General features: G+C 40.0%; 1 protein-coding gene across 2 annotated transcripts in view; it reads right to left on the reverse strand.

Annotated features, from left to right (window-relative positions):
- WWP2 (WW domain containing E3 ubiquitin protein ligase 2) overlaps nucleotides 1-14695 on the reverse strand; it is a 200473-nt gene that overhangs the window by 75474 nt on the left and 110304 nt on the right. For both annotated transcript variants that reach the window (XM_053699468.1, XM_053699467.1), the window contains exons 5-6: nucleotides 5104-5232; nucleotides 4759-4819 (exon numbers count right to left, since the gene is read on the reverse strand). In XM_053699468.1, the coding sequence (XP_053555443.1) occupies nucleotides 4759-4819; nucleotides 5104-5232 (190 nt within the window). The remainder of the gene's footprint in view (nucleotides 1-4758; nucleotides 4820-5103; nucleotides 5233-14695) is intronic.

Below are 14695 nucleotides of genomic sequence, written 5' to 3' on the forward strand. Positions count from 1 at the left end.
TTTTTTAAAATCGGGCACTTTAGCATCAAAATTTACATTCACTTTAACAGCTTTGCTGTGGTGCTCTTTGCCTCCTCCTGCTGGCCAGGAGTGAATATCCCACTAGTAATTGGAATGACGTTGAGGACTCTCCATGTCTTAGGAAATAAACAGTAAATGGAGAGAGTAAACTTAAGTAGACTCATATGAGCTCAAGAGAGTTCAGGAGTATTTAGCACTCTATGGCATCAGTGTGTTCAAAAATGTTTGCATCAAGGTTATCCATCGTTGCAAACAGTGCTCACATAAAATGCTAAAGTCATGTGCACGCTCCTGAGCTCCTATGAGCCTGCCTAGACTTACTTGTCAAGCAAGAATTGCAAGAGAACAAAGCAAATTTGACAATAGAAGTCATTTGGAAAATTCTTTTAAAAGGGCATGCTCTGAATCATGAACGTTTAATTATGACTTTATCCATACTGGTTGTTTCCATTTCAGATAACATTATACTGAATTCCAGGCCACAGAAACCATAAGATTGATTTTGTATTGGTATGATTGATGGAAGCCCAGGAGTTGTTCAAGAGGCAATGAAATGTGTCAAATAATGATGATAATATTCCCAGGGGGGTGTTGTTGGTTCATGCACTTAAACCTGCCTAGCTTCAGAGGTCCTGATATTATACAAAAATTGTTCATGACTCTTTTACACTTTAAAAGGACCACTAAATACAGAAAAGTTGCATAATCAACAGATGCATTATAAAAAGACAATGCAATAGCATTTCGTCCGAACTTCAAATGAGTAGTATATCATTTTCTGACAAATTTCAAAGTTATGTGCATTTCCACTCCCCCTGTATCATGTGACAGCCATCAGCCAATCACAAATGCAAGGTATATTCTGTGAATTCTTGCACGTGCTCAGTAGGAGCTGGTGACTAAAACAGTGTAAATATAAAAAGACTGTGCACATTTTGTTAATGGACGTAAATTGGAAAGTTGTTTAAAATTGCAAGTTCTTTCTAAATCATGAAGGTTTAATTTTGACTTGAGTGTCCTTTTAATTAGAGTGGTCAGAGAGTGCAGACACAGTGCTAGTAGAAAATGTAGCATATGCCTGTGTGGTTCTTTGGTAACAATACACTATCTTATGGGACATTCCACATGTAAGTGTGAAGGGAGAGAGAGCAAAGGGAAGAGGTGAAGAGAAGAGCTATGGAAGCCAGGCAGAAAAATGATAAAAGGCAAAGGGAGAGGGGAAAGGAGAAGAAAAAGCAGTGCTACGAGTACTCTTTGTACTGTGATATTACACAACACATAACCCTAATGAGATGCCAGAAATTACTGTCTTCTCTGAGTAATATCTCCAAAAGAGCTCAGAGATTGCCCCCTCCTGTTGTCTTCACATCCTTGTAACATTTCACAGCTTAGAAAGAAAAAGAGAGGATCCCACTGGCAGCAGATATGAGGGAAACATGGTCTGAGAATGAAGTCTCATTAGTTCAGATACTAGAATGAGTAAATGGCCTGTGTCACTATCCAAGATGTTATTTTCACTTAGATGGGTGTTTTCTATTCTTTGAAAGTTAAAGTGAACGTAAATGTTGATGCTAAAGTGCCCGGTTTTTAAAAATTCGATTAAAAACAGGGGCACTTTAATTCATCAAAATTTACATTTCACTCTTGTTGTAAAAAAAATACTTACCTTTTAATCTTGACAGCCGATCCAGCTTCCTCTGGTCGTTGCAAGCCATTTCTGACGTCAGAAATGATGGATAGGTCATCCTCCAATCACAGCTTCCCCCCCCCACCGGGGGAATCAGTGTCTGATTCGAAGCCGTGATTGGAGGAAGCTGGATTCCTCATTTTAGACCCAGGAAGAGGCTTTGCGACGGGCGGAGGAAGCTGGAGCGGCTGTCAAGATTAAAAGGTAAGTATTTTTTTACAACATGAGTGAAATGTAAATTTTGATGAATTAAAGTGCCCCTGTTTTTAATCAAATTTTTTGAAACCGGGCACTTCAGCATCAAAATTTACATTCACTTTAACAAAAAATTAGAGAGATAAGCAGAGATAAGATTTACAAAAGTAAAGGAAATAAATGCTGAATAGGGATGTGCAAAATGTTGGCATACATTAGTGCAGGGGTCAGCAACCTTGGCAAACAAATGCCGAAAATGACCACAGCCTGTGGCATTCGGCTCATTTCGGAGCCAGATTTAAAGAGACAGTAAAGTAAAAATTAAACTTTCATGGTTCGGATAGAGGATGCAATTTTAAACAACTTTCCATTTTACTTCTGTTATCAAATTTGCTTTGTTCTCTTAGTATTTTTTACTGAAGAGTAAAACTAAGCAGGCTCATAAGAGCTCAGGAGTGGGCATGTGACTTTAGAACACTATGGCAGCAGTGTTTTGCAACATTATTTGTAGCTTTGTTATACAATGTTGCAAAACACTGCTGCTATAGAGTACTAAAGACACGTGCACACTCCTGAGCTATTATGAGCCTGCCTAGTTTTACTCTTCAATAAAAGATACCAAGAGAATGAAGCAAATGCGATAACAGAAGTCAAATGGAAAGTTATTTAACCCCTTAACGACCAACGACGTATGGGGTACGTCCTGCAAAAAAATGCAGTTAATGACCAAGGACGTACCCCGTACGTCGTTGGTCTTTGAAAGCCCTGGAAGCGATCCTGATCGCTTCCAGCCGCTTTCATGTTATTGCAGTGATGCCTCGATATTGAGGCATCCTGCAATAACAGTTTTGAGCAGTCCGATTTAGAGAGAGCCACTCTGTGGCCCTCTCTGCATCGGCCATTGATCGCGGTGTTCGTTGGTGGGTGGGAGCTTATCCAGGGAGGCGGGTGGGCGGCGATCAATGGAGGCGGGGGGCAGGATCGCATGTGGGGTGCGTGCCAGAATGCGCGCGCGTGCACGAGGGTGGGTTCGCGCGTGTGCGGGTGGGAACCCTACACTATGGAACAATTATAAGGACTCAGTGAGAGAGAGGGTATAAATAAATAAAATTAGTAATCTGGGAGAGGGTTGGGGGTTGTGGGGGGGCAGCTACACTACAGAAAATAGTTTTTTTTTTTTAATAAAAATAAACAAAAACGTTTTTAATTTAAAACTGGGTACTGGCAGACAGCTGCCAGTACCCAATATGGCGCACAATAAGGCGGGGGGGGGGGGTAAGAGAGCTGTTTGGGGGGGATCAGGGAGGTTGGGGGCTAAGGGGGGATCCTACATAGCAGCATATGTAAATATGCTCAAAAGAAAATAATAAAAAAATAAAAGATAGCTTTTTTTTTTAGTACTGGCAGACTTTCTGCCAGTACTTAAGATGGCGGTGACAATTGTGGGGTTGGGGATGGAAGAGAGCTGTTTGGGAGGGATCAGGGGGTGTGATGTGTCAGGTGGGAGGCTGATCTCTACACTAAAGCTAAAATTAACCCTGCAAGCTCCCTACAAGCTACCTAATTAACCCCTTCACTGCTAGCCATAATACTCGTGTGATGCACAGCGGCATTTAGCGGCCTTCTAATTACCAAAAAGCAACGCCAAAGCCATATATGTCTGCTATTTCTGAACAAAGGGGATCCCAGAGAAGCATTTACAACCATTTGTGCCATAATTGCACAAGCTGTTTGTAAATGATTTCAGTGAGAAACCTAAAATTGTGAAAAATTTAAAGTTTTTTTTAATTTGATCGCATTTGGCGGTGAAATGGTGGCATGAAATATACCAAAATTGGCCTAGATCAATACTTGGGGTTGTCTACTACACTACACTAAAGCTAAAATTATCCCTAAAAGCTCCCTACATGCTCCATAATTAACCCCTTCACTGCTGGGCATAATACACGTGTAGTGCACAGTGGCATTTAGCAGCCTTCTAATTACTAAAAAGCAACGCCAAAGCCATATATGTCTGCTATTTCTGAACAAAGGGGATCCCAGAGAAGAATTTACAACCATTTAAGCCATAATTGCACAAGCTGTTTGTAAATAATTTCAGTGAGAAACCAAAAGTTTGTGAAAAAATTAGTAAAAAAGTGAACGATTTTTTGTATTTAATCGCATTTGGCGGTGAAATGGTGGCATGAAATATACCAAAATGGGCCTAGATGAATACTTTGGGTTGTCTACTAAAAAAAAATATATACATGTCAATGGATATTCAGAGATTCCTGAAAGATATTAGCGTTCTAATGTAACTAGCGCTAATTTTGAAAAATAATGGTTTGGAAATAGCAAAGTGCTACTTGTACTTATTGCCCTATAACTTACAAAAAAAGCAAAGAACATGTAAACATTGGGTATTTCTAAACTCAGGACAAAATTTAGAAACTATTTAGCACGGGTGTTTTTTGGTGGTTGTAGATGTGTAACAGATTTTGGGGGTCATAGTTAGAATAAGTGTGTTTTTTTCAATTTTTTCCTCATATTTTATAATTTTTTTTATAGTAAATTATAAGATATGATGAAAATAATGGTATCTTTAGAAAGTCCATTTAATGGCGAGAAAAACGGTATATAATATGTGTGGGTACAGTAAATGAGTAAGAGGAAAATTACAGCTAAACACAAACACAGCAGAAATGTAAAAATAGCCTTGGTTCCAAACGGACAGAAAATGGAAAAGTGCTCTGGTCATTAAGGGGTTAAAACAAGACTAAATGCACAAACAAACAATTATCTGGATTTTGCACATCCCAATGCGGACTTGAAGCACTAAAACAAAGCGATGTATAATGGCTAAGAGTACAAACCTCACTTTGTCCAGAGCGTAGTGACCATTCTCAAAAATAATTTCTGAGTCCATGACGGAGACTGCAAAAGTAAAAAAAAAAGACAGAGAATAGACTATTTACTACTTAAAACATAGCTCTGTGTTATACAGATTTATGTGCTCACAATTTATAGCAGAGTTAACACAAAGTCATTGCACACTTTACTGGAATCAACTGGCCATATGTATCTACTCACTGAAAGCAAAGCCAAAGAACACAACCTTTCGGAGGCCTTTAAGCATCAATAAGGTACATAAAATTCCAGCAATTACACTCTGTGGATGAGGCCAAGTTCACAGCTCTGTCATATATCTGAGAACGTACCATCTGTGCCATTGGGAACACTCCCAATATCCATGACAGGCTGATCCAGGACAATATTCAGTTCTCCCCCAGATACCACGCTCCCTTTGTGCTCTTTCTGCAGGTTTAACTTCAGTGGGACACTGCCTGCTGATGGTCAGAAAGGAAACAGGTTAGGGCAATGTACCTTTGTTTAGCTGCTGATAATGCCAGGGAAATAGAAAGTATGAAATGACAAATCTATAACCCCTCTATTACAATGTTTAGTTTTATGCACTCTCACAATAGTAAAAAAAAAAGTATATGAATAATCCCTAGGAATTGGAAGTCATGATAGTTTGCACCAACCTATTACAAAACTGTATTATGGCTGCATGGTAATGGAAATAAATATGTTTATTCACGGTAGTAAAGCCATAGTCCAGTCTTTGGTCCTTCTATGCACTTACACTAATTCAACCCTGCACCTTTATGTGTTAAACTCATAATAAATGTATTGCTTGGGACCCACAGAGCACTGCTGGTCTAGAGTGGGAATTGCTGCTAATCAAATCAGCAGGCATGTGACTAATACTGGTGATTGAATCAGCGGGAGCGTGCACTCAGTAACCAACGGTATTTCTACTATGTGTTTAACCCATTTGTGGGGGTTAAACACATGGAAGTGCAGGTTAATGAATTAGAGCATATCATTTTTTTTTACTATAATGGCCCTTTGGAGTTAAAAACCAAGGATCTACCATAAAAGCTATTGTACAAATTTAACAGACATTATGTAGTTTTCATGGGACTGGCAATCACTAAAAACCATGAAACTTAAAAAGTAAACTCATTGAGTAGATTTGGAGAAAAGTTTAAATGCCGAGGGAAAAACTAAAATCCTAATTACTATCATTTCCATATTGTGGCCCACTTCAGTATCTAGCACAAGAGGGAGGGAAGTTGGCGAGTGCTACATAAGAAACAAAGCCAAGATATGGAAATTATTAAAAGTAGATTTAAATTTGTTTATCTTGGTTTTCCCTAGTAGCACTCACTAACAAAAAAACTTTGAAAGTTTAGTATAGTTCAGGTGTCAGCAACCTTGGCTCTCCAGTTTTAGAACTACATTTCCCATGATGCTTAAAGGGACACTGAACCCAATTTTTTTCTTTTGTGATTCAGATAGAGCATGAAATTTTAAGCAACTTTCTAATTTACTCCTATTATCAAATTTTATTTATTCTCTTGGTATCTTTATTTGAAATGCAAGAATGTAAGTTTAGATGCCGGCCCATTTTTGGTGAACAACATGAGTTGTCCTTGCTGATTGGTGGATAAATTCATCCACCAATCAAAAAGTGCTGTCCAGAGTACTGAACTAAAAAATAAAGATAGCAAGAGAACGAAGAAAAAATGATAATAGGAGTAAATTAGAAAGTTGCTTAAAATTGCATGCTCTATCTGAATCACGAAAGAAAAATGTTGGGTTCAGTGTCCCTTTAAGTGTCTTTAAGCTGCCTAAGCATCATGGGAAATGTAGTCCTAAAACATCTGGAGAGCCACTATAGTTAGACAAAATCTGCGCTTTAGCCCCTGTGGAACAAGAACCTTCTTGACTAGACAGGCTAAGACAATGCACTGAACAATCCAACAGGAAATCGTATACGTGCCTGGTCTACATGCTTTGAGATGGCTGTGATGAAGAAGGAATCTGTCCGTCCGCTCCAGTCTTTAGTCCTTCTATACGCACATATATATATAGATATATATATATATAGATATATATATATATATATATATATATATATATATATATATATATATATATATATATATATATATATATATAGACAATGTCCTACATCCAATATGTAAAGACATTTGACATCCACTAGCTTCTTGTCTTAGCTAAAGAAATGTCCTTTATGTACATGTACTATGACCTGGGCAGTGAGAAACAGCCTGGGTTTTCTAAAGATCTGAATACATATACTGTATATACAAAATCATGGTGCTTAAAGCCCAGGACTGTGAAACATATATACACGTTCATAAATGGTTAATGTATATTCTGTTGTTAAGCTTCCATGTGGTCGAGAATTCCAACTTTCTTTCAAGTGTTACAAGTAATGTAGTTATCCAAAAAAGCAGTGAGGATAATTCATACTACAATTGTTAAACAGGCATTAATATCTTAGTGAGCTTTATTCAGTTCTGAGAGGCTTTGCATATATTAAAGGCTCAGAATGCAACTCACTTCCAACTCAAACAAGAGTAAGATGAGACACTATATATAGCAATTGACAGAAGGTTTAAATTAAGAACTCATGTTGCCTTTATGCTTAACTGCAGCGAGAATAGCTTTGCAGTTTCTCAAGTAACATCTTAAGCAGTTCTGAAGCTCCTTAGCATATGTAGGTCTCACAGGAAAACGTTGTCCAGTTGTCAGTTATAAGCATTTGTAGTAGTAGACAGCTCTGTGAGTGTAGTTAAAAACACATTAGCGGGACATTGAAGAGCAAACATGACATGCTCTTATTTGTTTTAGCATCACCGACCCTGCAAGTCTGTGCGTTTATCCCCTGCAAAGGTGTTAAGTACATAGTCAAAGTGCTGCTCATGAGTTACAGAACATATTTGTGGGGATTAAGCACATAGACTTGCAGGTCCGGTAGCGGTAAATTTACATGTTCTAATAAGTGATAGGTAATATGTTTCTGATAAAAGTCTGTAAATGATGCTTTGCTCTTCAAAACATTTGTGTATTAAGGGCTCAATTTATCAAGCGAGGGCGGACAGGGGCGTACATATTCCCTGTCGTGTCCCAGCTTGCCTCTGGTGGGCAGCAATCCACTGCACACGAGTGCTATTTTGCGCTCGCGTGCAACACCGCCCCCTGCCCGCGAACAGCCAATCACGCTCGGGCAGGAGCTGTCAATCTCCCTGGTCAAAAAAGGTGGAGAAGAGGGTAGGAAGCAGCGGTCTGATGAGCGCTGCTTGATAAATACTGACTGCAGGTTCTCTTGTGAGAACTTGCAGTCGTAGGGGAGGAGAAGGCTTGATAAATCGAGCCCTATGTGTTTATAAAGGAGAAATTATATTTTATTGCAAAAAAATTAAACATTTTCTTCATACAGTTTTAATTAGAGAACTTTTTTTGTACATGTGCAAAGGATAATGCATTTTCCTGAACCTGTTCCTCTATGCACTAAGGCCTACTTCTGCATGGTGGTGTCATTATTTGCATACTAATTCTTACTTCTGCATGCTGTGATTATATACACACAAACTATCTGCACGTGCACACCAACATATTTATCAAGCTCCTGAAGGCTCGCCAGAAACACAAGTTAGACCGCTGCTCTATAACCTGTCCGCCTGCTCTGAGGTGGCGGACAGACATTGCCGGAAATCAACCCGATCCAATACGATCAGGTTAATTGACACCCTCTGCTAGCGGCCGCAAATTTGCAGGGGGCGACGTTACACCAGCAGTTCACAAGAACTGCTGGTGCAATGATAAATACAGAGAGCGCATGCCGTCAGCATTTATCGATGTGCGGTGGACATGATCCGCAATATCGGATCATGTCCGCTCTCACATTAGTAAATAGGCCCCTACATGTGCACTTTATTGCCTTCATATAATACACCTGAGTGTTCGCCACAGAAATTTTTACCAGTCAGGTGGCGTTATAAAGTAGTTTGGTGGGTAAGAGTAATAATTTGCAATGTTATAACATTTGTAGCTATTTAAAAATGTTACTTGAGCTATTCAAAGGAAATGAATTGCATCATTTAAAGGGACATGATTCTAATAAGAGAATACAATAAAAAAAAAAAAAGATTACCATTTAAATATTTTTGCTTTGTTCTCATGTTATTCTTTGTTGAAGAGATATCTATATAGGAAGCATTCACATGTATGGAGCCCTACATGACAGGAAATAGTGCTGCCATCTAGTGCTCTTGCTAATGAATACCATTATTGTAAAACTGCTGCCATATAGTGCTGGAGACACGTGGATGCTCCCGATCTTACCTTCCTGCTTTTCAACAAAGGATAACAAGAAAACCAAGAACGTGATAATAGAAGTAAATTGGAAAGTTGTTCAAAATTGTATATTTTATCTGAATTATGAAAGAAAAAATTTGGATCTCTAACATGATAATCTGTGCAACAAACATTCAAAAGAAATTAGATAGTTTTAGCTTAAAGGACCAGTCAACACATTAGATTTGCATAATCAACAAATGCAAGATAACAAGACAATGCAATAGCACTTAGTCTGAACCTCAAATGAGTAGTAGATTTTTTATAACAAATTTTAAAGTTATGTATATTTCCACTCCCCTTGTACCATGTGATAGCAATCAGCCAATCACAAAAGACTGTGCACAATTTTTTTAATGGAAGTAAATTGGTAAATTGTTTAAAATTACATGCTGTATCTGAATCATGAAAATTTAATTTAACCTGAGTGTCCCTTTAATATTGGCTTAAATTTTACCTTGGTGGTCAGTAAAATCAGCCAGGTGGTGTGCCCATTCAACAACCAGTAAGCAGGTTCTCGTGATTCATGTACAAACTTGGACTGAGTCACTGCACAAACCCACTTATACTCTGAATAAACTGGTTCCTACAGAATCACCTTTATTGTAACATGCATGAGTAAGGGCTATTGGCTCCAAACGTCACCATATTGGTTACGATCCATACATTCCAATAAAGATGATTAGAGGATCATTATAGTTGAAAAATGAAATCTAATCCAACTCAGTTGTGCAACTAGCGCTGCGGATTGGATCACCGGCGGGTTCAGCTCAGCTTCAGCAGTACACCACGGGTCTCGAGCGGAGCATCTACTGTGTGATTAATCCCTTTTCGGGGGTTAAATACACAGTACAATAGGGTTGATAGTCAGAAAAATTACATGCTCTAACGGATTAGAACATGTTATTTTTTTTTACTATAACGGCCCTTTAAACACATTGTGCTGTTCCAATCAGTTTATTCAGTGTCAATTAAATACACCCTAGGGAAAACACTGCACCTGCTTCTGCAAACTGTTGTGATCCTCAGGACATGCTAGTACCTTAAAACATGTGCACAAAAATACATGCAACCTTACTATACGGCCGCAGCAATTGCAGCGTTTTTACACGGCTAAACATGCAGCTACCATATAGTGATCAAGCCAAGTGTAGGTTCATGAGCAAGGCTACATCAGCTGAAACGCGTTGATCCCACACTTCACTGATTATATCCTTTGGATTGTTTGCATCCGAAGAAAAGACTGTTATACAGAGCGCTCTGTTACATCGTCTTGAACCTAGAAGTAACAATCCCATCGGTATTGTAACATAGTTACAAAACATTCATCACAAGTGCAACTCACTTCGGCAACTTGGAATTGCAAAAACATAAGATACACAGACCACCCGGCAATCCGTGACCCTGATTGGCCAGAGAATTGTCACATGACCCCCTATACACAGAGGAACGGATATCCATAACAATATACCATGGGCCACCAACGCTCATTTTAAAGGTAACCACACAATATAGAAAGGTCTAGACGTGAAATTCAGAAGAAAGCCACAAAGTACACGGAAAAACTAACTTTAACCGTTTAGAATTCTGGGTGAGTCACATCTTCCATTCCAATATAGTGTTGCCAAGTTAATACCGATTGTTTTCATCCCGCCTCAGACTCATTACAATAGTGCTTATCTCCTTCATTCAAGAGGCATACTAACTCTGTTCTTATTCATTGGATTATCCTTTTTTCTATCAACTTTTTTACATACATTTTTTATACATATTTTACCACCAGTGGCTATATGTATATTTTGATTTAACACCATATATTATTATGTATTTGTTGACATTGTTTTTAATGTGTTTTTTCCAGATTAAATGCTATTAGGAATTAATTTTTAGGTCTTTGTACATTTATATTCATTATTAGCACTTTGTTTAATAATAATTTTTTAACCCCTTTTTATAGCAGCTTTTATTAGCGCTCCCTGACCATATATATTTTTTGATTCTTTAGATTGAAGGCATTATTTAGGAACTGGCCTCCTTTTTTCAGGGTAGCCTTTTTGTGCTATATCGACAGGTTTTGTTTGTTGCCTAGGTTCCTGAGCCTACCTGAGTATGTTCTCATGGGGAAAAAACATAATTTATGCTTACCTGATAAATTCCTTTCTTCTGTTGTGCGATCAGTCCACGGGTCATCATTACTTCTGGGATATAACTCCTCCCCAACAGGAAATGCAAGAGGATTCACCCAGCAGAGCTGATATAGCTCCTCCCCTCTACGTCAGTCCCAGTCATTCGACCAAGAATCAACGAGAAAGGAGTAACCAAGGGTGAAGTGGTGACTGGAGTATAATTTAAAAAATATTTACCTGCCTTAAAAAACAGGGCGGGCCGTGGACTGATCGCACAACAGAAGAAAGGAATTTATCAGGTAAGCATAAATTATGTTTTCTTCTGTTATGTGCGATCAGTCCACGGGTCATCATTACTTCTGGGATACCAATACCAAAGCAAAAGTACACGGATGACGGGAGGGATAGGCAGGCTCATTATACAGAAGGAACCACTGCCTGAAGAACCTTTCTCCCAAAAATAGCCTCCGAAGAAGCAAAAGTGTCAAATTTGTAAAATTTGGAAAAAGTATGAAGCGAAGACCAAGTTGCAGCCTTGCAAATCTGTTCAACAGAGGCCTCATTCTTAAAGGCCCAAGTGGAAGCCACAGCTCTAGTGGAGTGAGCTGTAATTCTTTCAGGAGGCTGCTGTCCAGCAGTCTCATAGGCTAAACGTATTATGCTACGAAGCCAGAAAGAGAGAGAGGTAGCAGAAGCTTTTTGACCTCTCCTCTGTCCAGAATAAACGACAAACAGGGAAGAAGTTTGGCGAAAATTTTTAGTTGCCTGCAAGTAGAACTTGAGGGCACGAACTACATCCAGATTGTGTAGAAGACGTTCCTTCTTTGAAGAAGGATTTGGACACAAGGATGGAACAACAATCTCTTGATTGATATTCCTGTTAGTAACTACCTTAGGTAAGAACCCAGGTTTAGTACGCAGAACTACCTTATCTGAGTGAAAAATCAGATAAGGAGAATCACAATGTAATGCTGATAACTCAGAGACTCTTCGAGCCGAGGAAATAGCCATTAAAAACAGAACTTTCCAAGATAACAATTTTATATCAATGGAATGAAGGGGTTCAAATGGAACACCTTGTAAAACGTTAAGAACTAAGTTTAAACTCCATGGCGGAGCAACGGCTTTAAACACAGGCTTGATCCTAGCTAAAGCTTGACAAAAAGCCTGGACGTCTGGATTTTCTGACAGACGCCTGTGTAACAAGATGGACAGAGCTGAAATCTGTCCCTTTAATGAACTAGCCGATAAACCCTTTTCTAAACCTTCTTGTAGAAAAGACAATATCCTAGGGATCCTAACCTTACTCCAGGAGTAACGTTTGGATTCGCACCAGTATAGGTATTTGCGCCATATTTTATGGTAAATCTTTCTGGTAACAGGCTTCCTAGCCTGGATCAGGGTATTAATAACCGACTCAGAAAAACCACGCTTTGATAAAATCAAGCGTTCAATTTCCAAGCAGTCAGTTTCAGAGAAGTTAGATTTTGATGTTTGAATGGACCCTGTATCAGAAGGTCCTGTCTCAGAGGTAGAGACCAAGGTGGACAGGATGACATGTCCACTAGATCTGCATACCAAGTCCTGCGTGGCCATGCAGGCGCTATTAGAATCACAGATGCTCTCTCTTGTTTGATTTTCGCAATCAATCGAGGAAGCAGCGGGAAGGGTGGAAACACATAAGCCATCCCGAAGTTCCAAGGTGCTGTCAAAGCATCTATCAGAACCGCTTCCGGATCCCTGGATCTGGACCCGTAGTGAGGAAGTTTGGCGTTCTGGCGAGACGCCATGAGATCTATCTCTGGTTTGCCCCAACGTCGAAGTATTTGGGCAAAAATCTCCGGATGAAGTTCCCACTCTCCCGGATGAAAAGTCTGGCGACTCAAGAAATCCGCCTCCCAGTTCTCCACTCCCGGGATGTGGATTGCTGACAGGTGGCAAGAGTGAGACTCTGCCCAGCGAATTATCTTTGATACTTCCATCATTGCTAGGGAGCTTCTTGTCCCTCCCTGATGGTTGATGTAAGCTACAGTCGTGATATTGTCCGACTGAAACCTGATGAACCCCTGAGTTGTTAATTGGGGCCAAGCTAGAAGGGCATTGAGCACTGCCCTCAATTCCAGAATGTTTATTGGAAGGAGACTCTCCTCCTGATTCCATAATCCCTGAGTCTTCAGAGAATTCCAGACAGCGCCCCAACCTAGCAGGCTGGCGTCTGTTGTTACGATTGTCCAGTCTGGCCTGCTGAATGGCATCCCCCTGGACAGGTGTGGCCGATAAAGCCACCATAGAAGAGAATTTCTGGTCTCTTGATTCAGATTCAGGGTAGGGGACAAATCTGAGTAATCCCCATTCCACTGACTTAGCATGCACAATTGCAGCGGTCTGAGGTGTAGGCGTGCAAAAGGTACTATGTCCATTGCCGCTACCATTAAGCCGATCACCTCCATGCATTGAGCTACTGACGGGTGTTGAATGGAATGAAGGACACGGCATGCATCCTGAAGCCTTGTTAACCTGTCTTCTGTCAGGTAAATCTTCATTTCTACAGAATCTATAAGAGTCCCCAAGAATGGAACTCTTGTGAGAGGAAAAAGAGAACTTTTCTTTTCGTTCACTTTCCATCCATGCGACCTTAGAAATGCCAGAACTAACTCTGTATGAGACTTGGCAGTTTGAAAGCTTGAAGCTTGTATTAGAATGTCGTCTAGGTACGGAGCTACCGAAATCCCTCGCGGTCTTAGTACCGCCAGAAGGGCGCCCAGAACCTTTGTGAAGATTCTTGGGGCCGTAGCCAATCCGAATGGAAGAGCTACAAACTGGTAGTGCCTGTCTAGGAAGGCAAACCGTAGATACCGTTGATGATCTTTGTGAATCGGTATGTGAAGGTAAGCATCTTTTAAATCCACTGTGGTCATGTACTGACCCTTTTGGATCATAGGTAAGATTGTCCGAATAGTTTCCATTTTGAACGATGGAACTCTTAGGAATTTGTTTAGAATCTTTAAATCTAAGATTGGCCTGAAAGTTCCCTCTTTTTTGGGAACCACAAACAGGTTTGAGTAGAACCCTAGTCCTTGTTCCGACCGCGGAACTGGATGGATCACTCCCATTAATAACAGATCTTGTACACAGCGTAGAAACGCTTCTTTCTTTATCTGGTTTGTTGACAACCTTGACAGATGAAATCTCCCTTTTGGGGGAGATAATTTGAAGTCTAGAAGGTATCCCTGAGATATGATCTCCAGCGCCCAGGGATCCTGAACATCTCTTGCCCAGGCCTGAGCGAAGAGAGAAAGTCTGCCCCCCACTAGATCCGGTCCCGGATCGGGGGCTCTCGGTTCATGCTGTCTTTGGGGCAGCAGCAGGTTTCCTGGCCTGTTTGCCCTTATTCCAGGACTGGTTAGGTTTCCAGCCTTGTCTGTAACGAGCAACAGCTCCTTCCTGTTTT

The sequence above is a fragment of the Bombina bombina genome, chromosome 1 (genome assembly GCF_027579735.1).
Source record: "Bombina bombina isolate aBomBom1 chromosome 1, aBomBom1.pri, whole genome shotgun sequence".
Classification (NCBI taxonomy): Eukaryota; Metazoa; Chordata; class Amphibia; order Anura; family Bombinatoridae; genus Bombina; species Bombina bombina.